At 59.3% G+C, this 15,154-nt stretch overlaps 7 protein-coding genes across 7 annotated transcripts; 4 read left to right on the top strand and 3 right to left on the bottom strand.

The window, feature by feature from the left end:
* The first annotated feature begins 66 nt into the window (after positions 1-66).
* On the top strand, positions 67-882 carry BDZ90DRAFT_232688 (ribosomal protein L14). Its single transcript, XM_025506348.1, has 3 exons — positions 67-150; positions 272-353; positions 484-882. The coding sequence occupies exons 1-3, from the start codon at positions 124-126 to the stop codon at positions 774-776; spliced, it is 402 nt and encodes a 133-aa protein (XP_025361740.1). The 5' UTR covers positions 67-123; the 3' UTR covers positions 777-882.
* BDZ90DRAFT_232687 (hypothetical protein) lies at positions 833-2,852 on the bottom strand. The gene has a single exon (XM_025506347.1). The coding sequence runs from the start codon at positions 2,726-2,728 to the stop codon at positions 962-964; it is 1,767 nt and encodes a 588-aa protein (XP_025361739.1). The 5' UTR covers positions 2,729-2,852; the 3' UTR covers positions 833-961.
* A 106-nt stretch (positions 2,853-2,958) lies between these two features.
* On the top strand, positions 2,959-4,809 carry BDZ90DRAFT_232686 (nagb/rpia/CoA transferase-like protein). Its single transcript, XM_025506346.1, has one exon. The coding sequence runs from the start codon at positions 3,022-3,024 to the stop codon at positions 4,732-4,734; it is 1,713 nt and encodes a 570-aa protein (XP_025361738.1). The 5' UTR covers positions 2,959-3,021; the 3' UTR covers positions 4,735-4,809.
* Positions 4,770-6,839, bottom strand: BDZ90DRAFT_232685 (hypothetical protein). Its single transcript, XM_025506345.1, has one exon. The coding sequence runs from the start codon at positions 6,812-6,814 to the stop codon at positions 4,856-4,858; it is 1,959 nt and encodes a 652-aa protein (XP_025361737.1). The 5' UTR covers positions 6,815-6,839; the 3' UTR covers positions 4,770-4,855.
* A 160-nt stretch (positions 6,840-6,999) lies between these two features.
* On the top strand, positions 7,000-9,340 carry BDZ90DRAFT_280046 (FAD/NAD(P)-binding domain-containing protein). The gene is made up of 2 exons (XM_025509237.1): positions 7,000-7,930; positions 8,004-9,340. Exons 1-2 carry the CDS (start codon positions 7,254-7,256, stop codon positions 9,226-9,228), a joined length of 1,902 nt encoding a protein of 633 aa, XP_025361736.1. The 5' UTR covers positions 7,000-7,253; the 3' UTR covers positions 9,229-9,340.
* BDZ90DRAFT_186587 (hypothetical protein) lies at positions 9,274-9,758 on the bottom strand. The gene has a single exon (XM_025503826.1). It carries the CDS (start codon positions 9,577-9,579, stop codon positions 9,319-9,321), a length of 261 nt encoding a protein of 86 aa, XP_025361735.1. The 5' UTR covers positions 9,580-9,758; the 3' UTR covers positions 9,274-9,318.
* BDZ90DRAFT_253109 (putative DNA-dependent RNA polymerase II RPB140) lies at positions 9,578-14,112 on the top strand. Its single transcript, XM_025507783.1, has 3 exons — positions 9,578-9,845; positions 9,914-10,245; positions 10,323-14,112. The coding sequence occupies exons 1-3, from the start codon at positions 9,839-9,841 to the stop codon at positions 13,761-13,763; spliced, it is 3,780 nt and encodes a 1,259-aa protein (XP_025361734.1). The 5' UTR covers positions 9,578-9,838; the 3' UTR covers positions 13,764-14,112.
* Positions 14,113-15,154: the final 1,042 nt, after the last annotated feature.

Below are 15,154 nucleotides of genomic sequence, written 5' to 3'. Positions count from 1 at the left end.
TCCCGCTCAGTCCGAAGGTCAGCTGCTTCACCTTGACTTGACATCTTCGATCATCAATCATTGCACCTCGACTTTCGAGTAAAGACCAACCTTGAGGACAGCGCTGCAGCTAGATAGCCAGCCATGTTGGGACTCAAGGCTACGATGGCGGTGAGTAAGCAGCGATGACGGCAAGCTTTGCGGGACAGCGCAGCCAGTCAGCCTCTTACTTCTCGCATCATCAGACGACTGATCATTCCCTGCCTCCTCCTCCTCCTCCTCCTCGTCGCAGGTCATTGACAACTCCGGCGGCCTCATCGCCGAGTGCGTCAACGTCTTGCGCAAGCCCATGTCAAGAGGACTGGCAACCGTAGGTGAGTCTTCGCTCCCCACCTCATCGACGCCCCTCCCTTCGCACCTCTAACCTCATCTCCTCACTCCTTACCTTCCCCTTCGTTCCTTCCTTCCTTCCCTCCCCTCACCCCCCTCTCATCATCACAACAGGCGACGAAATAGTCGTCGTAATCCAAAAAGCCCGCCCCATCCCCCTCAACGCGACCGGCCCCGCCTCCGCCCCCAAGATCCGTCGCGGTGACGTCCGTCATGCCGTTGTCGTCCGCACCCGCAAAGAGCTCAAACGACCCGACGGCCGTGTCGTCCGATTCGACGATAATGCTTGCGTCCTCCTGAACAATCGCAAAGAGCCTCTGGGAACGCGCATCTCCGGGGCTGTCGCGAGTGAATTGAGGGGAAGGGGGTGGGGAAAGATATTGAGCTTGGCGGGTAAGGTTGTTTAGCTGGGTGAAAGAGGATGGGAGGGATGGTAATAGTCAGACACTACTCAGTTGACGGCGTGTAATTCTAGATAAAAGCATTGTGTTCATTATGAGGAAGCGATGATGACGTAGTGGTGGTATCGAGTGGTCTATCTACAGGGATCGAAGGCGGCGCTACTCTGGCAACTTCACTTCATTCGCCCGACTCAGGAGGTCTTCTTCTCCCCTTTGGCATCTCTGCTGCCCTCGGCGCTGCTCTTGCTATGTCCTTGCCCTTGAGCAGCGGCAGCAGCCGCAGAGGGAGATGCTTGATCAGAAGCTGGAGTCGCGGCCGCCGCCGCCTTCTTTTCGTTCTCCTTTTCCCAGTCGACCCAGTCGTAAAGCACGATGGCGTCCGCTAGCTTGCGGTCCCATCCTTCGGGGATGACCGCTTCCTTCCCTTCGGCTGCAGCAGATTCTGATGCTGCTTTGGACTGAGCGAGGGTTCCGTCGTTCCTTGAAGATGGCTGCGCGGCGCCAGCCTCTACTTCACCGGCCGACGGCGCCCGCCACTCCGGTCCCAGCCAAAGAGACGAGTCCTTCGGCATGGACAGGACAATGAGCGAGTCTCGTTCTCTCTTTGCATCCTTCTGCCCAGACACGCTCCCCTCAACAATCTCTCGCACCACCCTCTCAGGCGCGCCAAACCCAGCCTGAACATGACCGAGCCCGGCCACGACCATGACGATGTTGCGGTGCTCGACGTCCTCTTCCTCGTTGTTCCTATCCTTTGCAGCGACCATGCCAGGTGACTCGGTGCCGTTCTCACCCTTGGCCAACAGATGCCCCTCTCTCAGCAGGCAACCAGCTGCATGACCCAGATAAGCATCTTTGAGCGCTTGAGCCGGGGCGAAGCCCTTTTCGATCGCTGAGGGTGGAGCAAGAGAGCGCAGACCCTCTGCAAGCTGCGCAATTGAGGGCGACGACTCCGTTTCGCTGCTGCTGATGGGGAGTTGCGGGAAGTAGGGCGGCAAATGCGGCTTCATGAGGGAGTCGAGGAAGGACCTGTGGGAGCGGGAGAGATGGGTGACGTGTGACCAGGCCGTGAAGGTAGGGATGATACGGCGCTCCGATGTTGCCAGAGGAGGTAGCGGGACCAATGACTTCTTGGTCTCCTCGGCATAACCTTGCGCAGCTTCCTCTTCTCCCGCAGACCTCTGTCTCTCCCAGCCCTCAACACTTCCCACTCCCTCCTTCACAACTCCCCTCGCCCATCCTCTCTTCGGGAATCCACCCCAAACATTGACGCCTCTTTCCCTTGCCAGCAATAGCAAGGGAGCATACATCTCCACCTGGAACTTCTCATCCGACCTCTCCCTGTAAGCGGCGCATAGCTCACCTGCATCGAGGAGGCCGAGACGGAAGCGATCGAGAAGCGGCTGGTCTGAGAGGGAGAAGTGCTCGAGAAGGAGGTGCAGGTGGTAGCGGACCGGGCGATTCGGCGAGGTTGCAGCAGCAGCAGAGGCTTGAGTAGCACGTCGATCTTCTCCAGCTGACTGCGCAGCGAAATGGTCAGAAATGGCGGCCAGGAGCTGAATTTGGGCACGAATGACGTGAGGCTGATGGTGTTGCTCCCCAAACCATACCAGGCTTGGCGGAGTGAGAGCGGAGGACAAGAGGGAAGAAAAGGCGCTTGTGTAAGCCTCTGCTGGAGCAGAGGCAAGGTGGTCGTGCCATGATGTCGGGAGAGGGCCGTCTGACGCCTCGTCGCCGGATGAAGCGGGCGACTCGCTGGGGCTACTTTCACCCTCTTGCTGAGCTGGAGGTGGTGGAGGGTAGCACGTCTCCCTGTATCTGGGTATCCAGGCTGTATCTCGCAGGATGTTGGGCGGCTTAAGCTTGGAAAGCAGGTTGGAGATCATTGCTGCGCCTGGCGATGGAGGTGGCTGCATGTCGGGGACTGCTTCCTGTTCCTCTGCGCTGCTGGACGCCATGTTGCTCTTCTTTCTAGGTGAAGGCAGAGAGCGTAAAAGAGTCCGTTGCTGCGCTGTCCATATCGACGAGTCTGAGGTTAGGTCGAATCGATAGATTGGCTGGCTGACAAGACGAGGAGCGCCGTGGAGTGGAAGCAATGCGCCCGGCCCAAGCGAGGGCGACAGGGACGGGCAGACGGACTCGAGTCCAAGCTGAAGGTGCGCCCGCCTCCGCCTTGACCTTTTTGTCCTCTTGGATCCTTTCCTTCCGATCAACCTTCGTTGGAGCAACACACCATCTTCCTCCTCGCAAGATGGCCCTCCTCCAACCTCCGCCCCTCCCCGTTCGTCCCCTCGACAGACCAACACAAAAGCATCTACACAACGTCTACCTCTCCCTGCGCCGCGGTCAGCTCCGTGGCTCGACTAAGGTAGCCCATGCAACGGCTACAGCGCTGCGCAGAGTCATCAGCGGGGCAAAGTTCAGCACTCTCGACGACCTCAGCAACGCAATCAGATTGACCGGAGCATGGCTTCAGGATGCGAGGAGAGGCGAGCAGTGTATCACCAACATCACGTTGAGGACATTGCATTTGCTCGCGGAGGAGGCGGGAGCCTTGATGGGTCCGCAGCACCACCAGCATGGCGGCTCCTCCCTCGGTCCCTCAAGGTCGGGCTCAGTCTTTCCCCCTTCCACACCTGCAGCACCTGCTAGTCTCACACCTTCCGGCTCCTTCATTGGCGGCGAACGCCCCGCTGTCTCCTCGCCCCTCTCTTCCCCTCCAGCAACAACGGACGGCTCTCGACCGCCCTTCCTCTCAAGGGACTCGCGCTATTTCGCTCAAGGCTCCACCTTCTCCATTTCGGATTTGGTGGCAGCAGGGCAGAACAGCAGCAGCAGTGCTGCGCCGTCCATGCCGGGGAGCGTGTATGGTAGTGGAGCGAATACGCCTGCGCTAGGCGGATCTTCGCAGGCCTCATTTGGATTTGCGGCTAGCAGCGCAGCAGGGCCAGGAAGCTTCGGAGCTCACACGAGAGACGTCAGCTTCGCGTCCGCTTCAGATGCGCTACACGAGGAGGATGGCGAGGAGGAGGATGATGAGGCGCAGACGGTTGGCGAAGAAGACGAAGATGAGGACGACGAGGACGACGAGGATGAAGATCCAGAAGAGACGCTGGACACCGACGTCAAGCCCTCGACCGGCCCCTCTGGTAGCGTCAACGCCGCTGAGCTCAAGCCTCTCCTGATTCAAGCAGTTCAAGAGCTCCTCGACGAGCTTGAGTCCACACGCACAAATATCGCCCGCGACGCAAGGGATCATATTCACGGAGGAGAGACGGTCCTCACGCTCGGCCACTCGCTCACCGTAGAGGTGTTCCTGAAGCAGGCGGCGAAGGATCGCACATTTACTGTGCTCGTAGCAGACAATGGCTCCTCCGCCGCAGCAACTCGTCTGGCGAAGCAGCTGCCTAAGGGCATCCAAGTCGTCTCGATCCCACACAGCAGCATTCACACCCTCCTCCCCCGCGTCACCAAGGTCTTGCTCAGCCCACACGCCGTCCTAGCCAATGGCGGCCTCCTGGCTGCACCAGGAAGCGCGGCGGCTAGTATGGCCGCCAAACTGCAGGCCACTCCCGTGCTGGCGCTGACGGGCCTGCATAAGTTGTGTGCTGATTGGCGATGGGTTGCCATTGCGAGCTCGTCAGCCACTTCAGGCGCCGCAGGAGGTGAAGGTTTCGGCGGTTCGGCCGGTCAAACAGCCTCTTCAACCTCGCTCGCTGGCGACTCCTACTCTCGTCCTTCGCTGAGTCTTGACCATCTCACCTCTACAGAGGACGGCGAATCGTTGTCGGCGGCCAAACACCTACTGACCAGCGAGTGGGACTATGTCGAGCCGAGTGGTGTGGATGTGCTTATCACGAACACGGGAGAGTACCCGGGAAGCTATGTCTACAGGCTGCTGGATGAGAATCAGAGTCTGGCACACACGGCCGCCGCCGTCCCGGGCGCGGGAGAGGGAATGTAGGCGCCGCGCATGGCAGAGGTAGCAGTGAGGGCATGCTAGATGATGCAATAGATTACACATGCTCATCCGGTGAACACACATCTTCTGATTGAGGTCGCCTTTATCTCTATCTGGCATCACGTCATCTCTGCTCGCCCGCAATCATCTCCATCTCCTCCCTCACCATCCTCAACCCCTCCTCCGCCCTCGCCCCCAGATCATCCAGTCCCGTAGCCCCACCTGCTCCAAGCCCAGGCTCACGCACACCTTGCGGGCTGGACGTCGACGCCTGCCCACCCTTCGCGCCTCCGCTAGCCTGCTCAGCCATCTTCTTCTGAATCTCCTTGAGCGCTTTCGCCCGTTGTCCCTCGGGACCCATGGCCCTAGCGAGGATCTTGGAGTAGAGGTCGGCCGCTTGGACAAGCTGGAGCTTGCGTGGGTCACCACCGTCGTTCTGAGTGGGAGAGGGGGGTACGCGACCTTCGAGGTGCATGCGGGCGAGGTTCATCATGGCTACTGCGTTGCCTCCGTCGGCGGAGCGCTTCAGCCAGTGAGAGGCACGAGAGTTCGAGGGAGAGACGCCATGCTTTGCGCGGTGGGCTTCGTGGGCGAGGGAGGCGGCGTCGGCTGCAGAGGAGGAGGAGGTTGCCTTGCCTGATGAGGAAGGGTCCAGCGACGTGTCCATCATTGTTGAGGGGTCCACCTGCTGCTGACCACCACCTTCGCTAGGCTGCGCCTCCTGGAGCAGGTATCGCATCCCAGCAGCAAAGGCACAGTCCGCCGAACCAAGCTCTGCTCCCTTTTCCAACAGCTCGAGCGCCCTGCCCAGCTTCTCCTCCCTCTCCTCAGCAGCAGGCCCACTCAAATCCTGCTCGCCCTTCCCACCACTCAACGAGCTCGGCGCCAGAGGCAGCTGCACCTCCCTGGTCAGCAGCTGCGCCAAAGCGGCACAAGCTCTAGGACTATCGCGCTGCACCCCTTCTTCTAGGAAAGACCTCGCCCGTGCTTCGTCCTTGCGCACCCACTTGCCTTCGACGTAAATTGCTCCCAATTGAAACCAGGCTTCCTCCACTCCTCCCTCCCCTGCCAGCCTGTACAGACGTTCCACCTCAGCGATAGTCTCCTGTCTGCTCCTCTGTGGGTGGTCCCCCGTAGAAGGCATAGCTCCCATACTCGTTGGGTCTACTCCTCGCTCCAGTGTGCTGAGGAGGTGACGCCCGATGCCGAAGATGCCGCGAGGGTGACCCTGCGTTGCCAGGTGAGCAAACACGCGGTAGGCTGCGGAAGAGTGTGAAGCTTGCGCACTTCGCTGCTCGCCAGGGAGGAGGAGCATCGTACCCGGGGGAGGTGGAGCGCGACCTGACAGGATCAGCGTCGCCCAATGGTAGGCTGACTGCCAGTCGCCCCACGTCGATGACGACGATGAGGAGGATCCAGAGGAGGGAGCCTGGTTGCTGGACGATACCTCCGCTTCTGTGCGTGTGGAAGACAGCTGTTCGGTGTCCAGCTTGATCTCTGGCAGCTGTGCAGGATCACTGCCAAAGGCGATGCGGTAGAGATTGAAGGCAATGGGATGTCGACGAGGATCATTGCTTGCTGTCACGACCAATGTAGCCAGATCTGTCAACTTGGCCGCCTCGACTCCCTGCTCCTGTAGCTTGGCCCGCACGGAGCTATCAATCTGGTCCCATCCGGCACGAGCATCTTGCACCGTCTTGGCATCAGCTGCAGCGCGTACTTGGTCGATGACCTGTGCGAGGAGGGATTCGGCCTGCTCCCTGGGCAGGGGAAGGGAGGTGGAGTCTACTGAGGGTGGAAGGAGACGTGCAACCGTCGAGGAGATTGAGGGAAGGGGAGTCTGGATCACTGGTGCTTTGCGTGGTGGATCGGGCTGAATGGTCGCTTGCGGGGTGGAGGAGGAAGAGACGTAGCGGCGTGACGCAGTGTGAGAGGTGAGACCAGGAGTGACACAGTACGCGGTGGGCTGAGCTGCGGCCGGCGTAGCTGAGACCAACACCCTGCTGCTGGAGCTGAGCGCGACACAAGTGGCTCGTGCTCTTCCTCGTGCTTGTGAGCGAAGCATGAGGGCGCTTGTATGCATGACTTGGACGAAGGAACGAAAAGGCGGCAAGTGCGGAGGCGTCCTGACGCCCGCCTGCTACCTCGGCCACGAGCCAGCAATGCCGAGGCGCAACGGAAAGCGGACCTGAGCAATCAAGTGCCGGCCTCAGCCCGCCCTTTCAAACTGGGCCGCCGCCTCTGCCGCCGCTGCTCCCCACGGGGCCTGGCTGACCGCATCCATGGGCCAATCGTGAAAGGCCGACATTGCTTTGGCGCAGTAGACGACATAGAGCCGGATTGACTGCACTTGGTTACAAAAGCCTTTGCCCGTCAAGCGGAAGTGGCTCGTGGCCTGCCTTTCCTTCCCCTCCTCACCATACATCAATAGACGCATCAACTACTCTAGATCAGTCGGATACCCTTCCCGTCCTCGACTCTCTCACTCTCCTTCAAGCCCATACCACTGATATCGACGCGCTATGCCCTCTGCAATTCAGAAGGCAGCCGGCGCTGTGGCTAACGTCGCGGGCGGCTCCAAGCCGGACTCCAAGCCGGATGCCAAGTCCAATGCCTCGTCCTCATCTCTCCCCGCAGTGCCCAATGGCACGATCCAGCAAGCCAAGGTCCTTCCTTCGCAGCAGGACTGGGCCCCTCCCGTCTACTATCAGACGCTCATTCTCGGCGCCGGTCTGTCTGGCATTGCCATGGCCTGCCTTCTCAAGCGCAAGGGATTTGGTGACGACTTCATCATCCTGGAGCGCGAGAGCGGCATCGCCGGAACGTGGTATTCCAACTCGTACCCAGGCTGCGGTGTCGACGTGCCTGCGCCACTTTACTCGTACTCGTTCGCGCAGAAGGGTGACTGGTCACGGTTCGTACCTAAGCGCGACGAGATCAAGGCGTACATCTCGACCGTGGCGGCCGAGTACGACCTGATGGACAAGTTCCATCTGCAGACGCTCGTCAAAGAGGCACGATTCGATGAGAGCACAAACTTGTGGCACATTTACTCCGAGGACTTGCCCCAGCGCTCTGAGCTTGGTGTGGAGCCCAAGAAGCATCACTACGTGTGCAAATTCTTCGTCAGTGCCGTTGGAGGGCTGTCTGAGCCCAACGAGTGCAACATCCCAGGCAAGGAGAAGTTCAAGGGAGCAATGTGAGTGCGAGCCCGGCGGAGACAAGTGTCGAATCCCGAATCTGACCACTCATGACTGCCCTTTCGCGCTCAGCTTCCACTCCGCTCGCTGGGATCATAGCGTCGACTACACGAACAAGAATGTGGTCGTCATCGGAAACGGCTCCTCCGCCACGCAGCTTGTTCCAGAGGTAGCAAAGAAGGCCAAGTCGGTCACACAATTTGTGCGAGCGCAGCACTGGATCGCCTCAGTGCCGCACGACCCCTTCGCCATGCTTCCCGGCTGGAAATGGCTCTGTCGCCACTTCTACGTCTTCCGCAAGATCTCCCGTGCCCTCGTCTTCCTGGTCATGGAGAGCCACTTCATCATGACGATGATGAACCCCCTCGGAGCACTGTACCGTTGGTGGTTTGCGCGCTTTTGGTGCAAGCCTCTGGCGAAGAAGGCGCCGAAGGAGTACTTTGACCACATCTACCCCAAGGGCAAGATCTTGGTCTCGTCGAAGCGCCGTATCTTCGACGACGAGTACGTGCCGTGCCTCAACCAGCCGCACGTCAACCTCGAGTTCGAGAAGTCGGCCAGCATCGAAGAGGATGCAGTGATCACGGACAAGGGCAAGCGCATCCCAGCCGACGTTATCGTGCTGTGCAACGGCTTCACAACTGCGCGAGCAGGATTCCCCATGGACGTCTACGGTCGTGGCGGTGAGGAGGTGCACTCCCACTGGGAGAAGTACGGTGGCGGCGGTCCTCTTCACTACCGCTCTTGCATGCTTGCAAACTACCCGAACCTCGTCCAGCTCGTGGGAACGAACAGTGCTACAGGCCACACGTCGCTCATCTTCACGACGGAGTGCCAGATTGAGTTTGCCCTGGAGGTGGCCAAGCCTCTTCTCAACGGGAAGAAGCCCTCGACAGCTGCTATCAGCCACAATCCCTTGGTCTCGCCCTCTAGCTCCCTCGCAACGCTGGACAAGGTTCCTGCCGTCGAGCCTCGCCTGTCCGCTGAGGTGCAGGAGCAGAACTACATCCACTGGAGGCACAAGCAACGCGTCTGGTCGTACGGGCACAGCTGGTACATCGACACTACCTCGAAGCGTGTGACGGCCCTGTACCCTGACTCGCAGATCACCTTCTGGCTTCGTGCTACTTTCCCTACGTATGGCGACTTGATCTGGTCGGACTTGCCCGCTGGTGAGGGTGACTTTAGGACGTGGTGGAAGAGGTGGGGGAGCGCATTGGGCATTGGAAGGATGCCCAAGAAGACAGCGCAACAGGCCGGCATTCCTGCGATCAAGCTGCCGCCTAATTCGACGTGAGCGAGCGAGCGTGCGTGTGCGCGTGCATGCCCTCGTGATATAGACTTTATTTCTTCATCCTGGCCTTCTCTTTCTGTTTCTTGTCTAATGTCATGGTGTAATGATCGACATGAAGTTGTGAGAGCTGCTCAAGAGGCGTGAGAGGTTAGCCTGTCGCGTGCCTCTCTGCGTCTTCTTCTCGCCCGCTTGCTCTGAGCGCCAGTCCGCGCACTCGCTCACTGGCTCAGAGGCCGAGGGGCGAGAGCGAGGCAGACGAGTCGATGTCGCTCGCCCGCGTCGGTGGCTCCGCCCGTGTGGCATCCGCCGGACGGCAACGAAGCGTCGTCGTCGTCGCCAGGCCGTCCTTCGCATTTGATCCTCTTCACCCCCTCCTCGGCATCCTCACGACCTACCTGCCTTGCGCAGCCAATCAACAAGGGACGTAAGAGAAGTCAGCTGCATCCTCCTCGTCCTCGTCACCCTCCTCCGCCGGTTCACTTCGCTGCGACACCATTGCTGGAGGAAGGTCAGACTGCTGCGCAGCCGCTCGACGAGAAAGTCATTCCAGCATCAAAAAGCAAAGATCCCCTTTCTCTTCCCCCTCTCTTTCTCCCGCTGATCTCTTGCAAAGATGACTGGTAAGCATCCCATCTGTCGCTGCGTTCTACGACGCACAGCTCGCTCACCTTCATCGCTGCGCTGCTAGACTCGAGCGCATATGACTCGTACATGGACGCCACGATGAAGGAGGCCGCCCTCGCCGGTGGTGGCGCAGGCGTCGATGGGGTCATGGATGGAGGCTATGAAGATCAAGGCTATGCTGGGTATGGAGATGACATGATGGATGAGCCAGACGTCTCGCAAGAAGACTGTTGGGATGTCATCCGCGCCTTTTTCGCAGAAAAGGGTCTTGTGCGCCAGCAACTCGACTCTTTCAACGAGTTCGTGCACAACACGATGCAGGAATTGGTGGATGAGGTCAAGAGCTTGACGTTGGAGCAGAGTAGTCAGCATACGGGCAGAGAGGACGACAAGGCTGTGAGTGCAACGAGGCAGTCGATGGTGTGCGACTTGTTGAGCTGACGTCGTGTCCACTCTTCCTCCCTCGCGCGCAGCGCCGATATGAAATCGAATTTGGCCAGATCTACCTCGCAAGACCCAACATGACCGAAGCAGATGGCAGTTCGGCCGGCTTGATGCCCCAAGAAGCACGTCTGCGCAACCTCACATACTCTGCGCCACTCTACGTCGACGTCAAGCAAAGAGTCCTCGTACAATCCGAGGGTGAATTTGATCCCGACACAGGTGACCCGCTGTGGGCCCCAGAACCAGGCAGGCAGGAGCTTGAGGTCGACAAGATCTTCATCGGCAAAGTGCCCATCATGCTGCAGAGTGACTTCTGTTGGCTCAAGGGCTGCTCGCAGGAGGATATGACATCGCTGAGGGAGTGTCCGCTCGACTCTGGAGGCTACTTCATCATCAACGGGTCAGAGAAGGTGCTCATCGCTCAGGAGAGGATGGCGGCAAATCACGTCTACGTCTTCTCGAAAGCGGCACCTTCGCCCGTCACGTTCCTCGCCGAGATTCGCAGCGCTGTTGAGAAGGGAGGCAAGACGATCAGCACAATGCAGGTCAAGCTATTCTCGAGGCAGAAGGAAAAGCAGACGAACAACGCCATCCGTGCGACGCTGCCCTACATCCGATCCGACATCCCCATCGTCATCGTCTTCAGAGCTCTTGGCATCGTGCCGGATCGCGACGTTCTTCAGCATATCTGCTACGACTTCAACGACACGGCCATGCTTGAGATGCTCAAGCCGTGCATTGAGGAGGCTTTCATGTTCCAAGAGAGGGAGGCGGCGCTCGACTTTATTGGTCGTCGTGGTACAGCGACGGGTCTCACTCGCCACAAGCGTCAAATCTACGCGCAGGAGATCCTGCAGAAGGAGATGCTCCCGCACATCTCCATCTCAGAGGGATCCAACACCAAGAAGGCCTACTTCTTTGGCTACATGGTACACCGCCTCCTCCTGGCCGCGCTGGAGCGTCGCGAGATCGACGACCGAGATCACTTTGGCAAGAAGCGTCTCGATCTCGGTGGTCCCTTGCTCGCTGGCCTGTTCCGCATGCTCTTCCGCAAGCTTACGCGAGATATCTATCGCCATCTGCAGCGCTGCGTCGAGGAGCAGCGCGAGTTCCATCTCACCACGGCCGTCAAGTCGAGCACAATCACCAATGGTCTGCGCTACTCGCTCGCAACGGGCAACTGGGGCGACCAGAAGAAATTCATGCAGGCCAAGGCTGGTGTCTCGCAGGTGCTGAACCGCTACACCTTCGCATCGACGCTTTCCCATTTGAGACGCTGCAATACGCCCATTGGGCGAGACGGCAAGATTGCCAAGCCGCGTCAGCTTCACAACACGCATTGGGGGATGGTCTGCCCCGCCGAGACGCCCGAAGGACAGGCTTGTGGTCTCGTCAAGAACCTCAGTCTCATGTCCCTCATCTCCGTTGGCTCCCCCTCGGCGCCACTTCACCAATTCCTCGACGAGTTCGGTCTCGACAACCTTGCAGACATGTCCGTCTCCAGCGCGAGGGCGACCAAAGTCTTCGTCAATGGTGTCTGGGCGGGTACGCACAATGAGCCGAGCGCCCTCGTCGAGACGCTGCGTGATCTGCGAAGGAAGGACGACATCACGACGGAGGTCAGTGTGGTGCACGACATTCGTGAGAAGGAGCTGCGACTCTACACCGACTCAGGTCGAGTACTGCGCCCGCTCTTCATCGTCGATCCGAAGAGCATGCGACTGCTCATCACGCGAGAGCACATCCAGTGGCTCAATGCGGAGGAGAAGCCTTCGGCGTATGACGAGGATGGCGCTGATGACGAGCAGAGAGATCGCTTCAGGTGGAGCCAGCTCGTTGCCGAGGGAGTCATTGAGTACCTGGACGCCGACGAAGAAGAGACGGTCATGATCAGCATGTCGCCGCAGGACTTGGCCAAGTCGCGACGCCTGCATCGCCACGGCATCTACGCTGGCGAGGCGAACGGCCTCGACGGTATGCCTGACCCGTCTGCTCGTCTCGTCTCCTCTCGCTACTACGAGCCGAGCACGTGGACCCATTGCGAGATCCATCCGGCCATGATTTTGGGAGTCTGCGCCAGCATCATCCCCTTCCCCGACCACAACCAGTCGCCGCGTAATACCTATCAATCAGCTATGGGCAAGCAGGCGATGGGAGTCTACTTGACCAACTACCAGATGCGAATGGACACGATGGCAAACATCCTCTACTACCCACAGAAGCCTCTTGCCACCACTCGAGCCATGGAGCACCTCAATTTCCGTGAGCTGCCCGCCGGCCAGAACGCCATTGTTGCCATCCTGTGTTACTCAGGATACAACCAGGAAGACTCGGTCATCATGAACCAATCGTCCATTGATCGCGGCTTGTTCCGCTCCCTCTACTACCGCACGTACACGGACTTTGAGAAGAAGGTGGGCTTCACGCTGCAAGAGGAGTTTGAGAAGCCGACGCGCGAGACGGCGATCCGCCTCAAGCATGGCACTTACGACAAGATCGATCCAGACGGACTCGTCGCTCCTGGTACCCGAGTGTCTGGCGAGGACATCATCATTGGAAAGACGGCGCCCCTGCCTCCCGACAGCGAGGAGCTCGGTCTGCGCTCCAAGACGCACACGAAGCGCGACGTCTCCACCCCGCTCAAGTCGACAGAGAGTGGCATTGTTGACCAGGTCCTCATCTCGACGAACCAAGACGGCAGCAAGTTCGTCAAGGTGCGTGTGAGGTCCACGCGTGTGCCGCAGACGGGAGACAAGTTCGCCTCGCGTCACGGACAAAAGGGTACGATTGGTATCACCTACCGTCAAGAGGACATGCCCTTCACCATCGAGGGCGTCACGCCGGATATCATCATCAACCCTCACGCCATTCCGTCCCGTATGACCATCGGTCACTTGGTCGAGTGTCTCCTGTCCAAGGTCGCGACCCTATCCGGACAAGAGGGTGACGCCACACCGTTTACGGACCTGACTGTCGAAGCAGTCAGTGCCATTCTCGCCAAGCTGGGCTACCAGAAGCGCGGCCTGGAGGTCATGTACAACGGACACACGGGCCGAAAGCTGCAAGCGCAGGTCTACCTCGGCCCGACGTACTACCAGCGCCTCAAGCACATGGTTGACGACAAGATCCACTCTCGCGCTCGTGGACCCGTCCAAATCCTCACTCGCCAGCCCGTAGAGGGTCGTTCGCGAGACGGAGGACTGCGTTTCGGTGAGATGGAGCGCGACTGTCTCATCTCGCACGGATGCGCCGCCTTCCTCAAGGAGCGCATGTTCGACGGATCCGACGCCTACCGTGACTTCAGGTGCGACAACTGTGGCTTGACGGCTATTGCGAACCTGAAGAAGGGGGAGTACTTCTGCAGGATCTGCTCGCAGAGGACGCAGATTAGCCAGGTGATGATCCCATACGCCGCTAAGTTGCTCTTCCAGGAGTTGATGTCTATGGGCGTTGTCACGAGGCTGTACTAGGCGGTCAGCGTCCGCGCGCTTGATACTCGCATTCACTCCCCCTTGCCACGCCTCCCTTCCTCCATTCGCCTTCCACCACGCTTCACTCTCCACGTTCCACGCTTCCCACACCCTCGTTCCTCTCCCCTTCCATGTAATTTTACGCCAACTCACAACCAATACAATGCCAAGACGAGACGGAGTATCATCTACTACGATGCCACATGGCGTGGTCGCATCGCATCGCATCAGGCTGTCAACTCTTGCTCGCGCCCGATGTACCGCGATCAGAGCCGCGCATCGCTGAGACTAACGTCGTTGCATCGCCGCCGCGAACATTGCGTGCGGTGGTACCACGAGCGGCGGGCGGAGCTTGCGACGGTGATTGCTACGCCGTCCTCGTAGCTTTGCGTAGGCTGAGATGAATGTCACAACAACTCGCTGCTTCCTTCCACTCGCACTAGCATTGATTTCTCCGATGATGGGTGAGGCTGAGGCCAAGACACGACGCCTCTTTGCGGGGCAACGTTGACAACGACGACTACGAGGATTGCGGCGAGGGAGAATTGGGAAGTTGTGTGCGGTGAGACGTACCGTAGTCGCCGAGGCTCGCCGGTACGTCGCCGCCACAAAAAACGCCCCTTCGTGCTCTACGGACCCTTGAGGGTGGCGCGCACCCCAGTCGGACCTCTGCCGCTCAGTGCTTAACCGTAGGTCCGCTCGACGCTCAGCTGTCTACGTCTTAGCGGCGCCAGATCCTCACTCCTACGCTCCATCCCGAGAGTCAGCCACATGCCCCGCCCCTCCAGCCAACCTCCGATGATAAGCGGACCTGATCGCTTCCACTGAGAAAGTGATTGGCGACGATGATGGGAATGGACGACGCGAGTATTGGACGAAACGAGTATGTCACACGCCAGCTTCTCTTTCTATCTCGATACGGCTTCGTCAAGATGTGGCGCTCCGCTCCCGTACGAGCCGGGTAGACCAGTCCGAGTCGCACGACACCGTGACGCCTGATTTGCCTCCTGCGACAACCACGACCACAGCTTGCTGCAAGAAACGGCACAGCCAGGCACCATCTCAATATGTGGTGAACCTAAGGTATGGCGAACCGCTCCCCCGCATGACCGGGCGCTCACGCACGCTCACCAATCTTTGCTTGCACTGAATGAGTGAGCAAAAGGGTAATCTGCGACGACCTGCGACGGACGAGCCCGATTTCATCTGCGCTTGTCACATCGTCTCAGTTCTGCCTCGGTCGTCTCAATGATCTTGCTAGTGAGATCGGTACCTTGAGCTTCGGCGAGACTCACATCAGCGCTGGTGTGTGGGCCTTCCTTCCCACGCTCTCATGCCCGCGGTCTCATGATCTCGACGACGCCCAGCATGAAAATGAGGTGATCGCCCTC

This window comes from Jaminaea rosea (genome assembly GCF_003144245.1).
Source record: "Jaminaea rosea strain MCA 5214 unplaced genomic scaffold BDZ90scaffold_8, whole genome shotgun sequence".
Taxonomy (NCBI): domain Eukaryota; kingdom Fungi; phylum Basidiomycota; class Exobasidiomycetes; order Microstromatales; genus Jaminaea; species Jaminaea rosea.
This window is presented reverse-complemented; position numbering and strand designations above follow the sequence as displayed.

Excerpts from the sequence above, each read along its gene's own strand:
- BDZ90DRAFT_280046 (XM_025509237.1), top strand. The coding sequence starts at position 7,254 with ATGCCCTCTGCAATTCAGAAGGCAGCCGGCGCTGTGGCTAACGTCGCG. Across the intron at positions 7,931-8,003 it reads GAGAAGTTCAAGGGAGCAAT|CTTCCACTCCGCTCGCTGGG; the intron begins GTGAGTGCGAGC and ends TTTCGCGCTCAG.
- BDZ90DRAFT_232686 (XM_025506346.1), top strand. The coding sequence starts at position 3,022 with ATGGCCCTCCTCCAACCTCCGCCCCTCCCCGTTCGTCCCCTCGACAGA.
- BDZ90DRAFT_232685 (XM_025506345.1), bottom strand. The coding sequence starts at position 6,814 with ATGCATACAAGCGCCCTCATGCTTCGCTCACAAGCACGAGGAAGAGCA.
- BDZ90DRAFT_232688 (XM_025506348.1), top strand. The coding sequence starts at position 124 with ATGTTGGGACTCAAGGCTACGATGGCG. Across the intron at positions 151-271 it reads GACTCAAGGCTACGATGGCG|GTCATTGACAACTCCGGCGG; the intron begins GTGAGTAAGCAG and ends TCCTCGTCGCAG. Across the intron at positions 354-483 it reads AAGAGGACTGGCAACCGTAG|GCGACGAAATAGTCGTCGTA; the intron begins GTGAGTCTTCGC and ends TCATCACAACAG.
- BDZ90DRAFT_232687 (XM_025506347.1), bottom strand. The coding sequence starts at position 2,728 with ATGGCGTCCAGCAGCGCAGAGGAACAGGAAGCAGTCCCCGACATGCAG.
- BDZ90DRAFT_253109 (XM_025507783.1), top strand. Across the intron at positions 10,246-10,322 it reads GCAGAGAGGACGACAAGGCT|CGCCGATATGAAATCGAATT; the intron begins GTGAGTGCAACG and ends CCTCGCGCGCAG.
- BDZ90DRAFT_186587 (XM_025503826.1), bottom strand. The coding sequence starts at position 9,579 with ATGCGAAGGACGGCCTGGCGACGACGACGACGCTTCGTTGCCGTCCGG.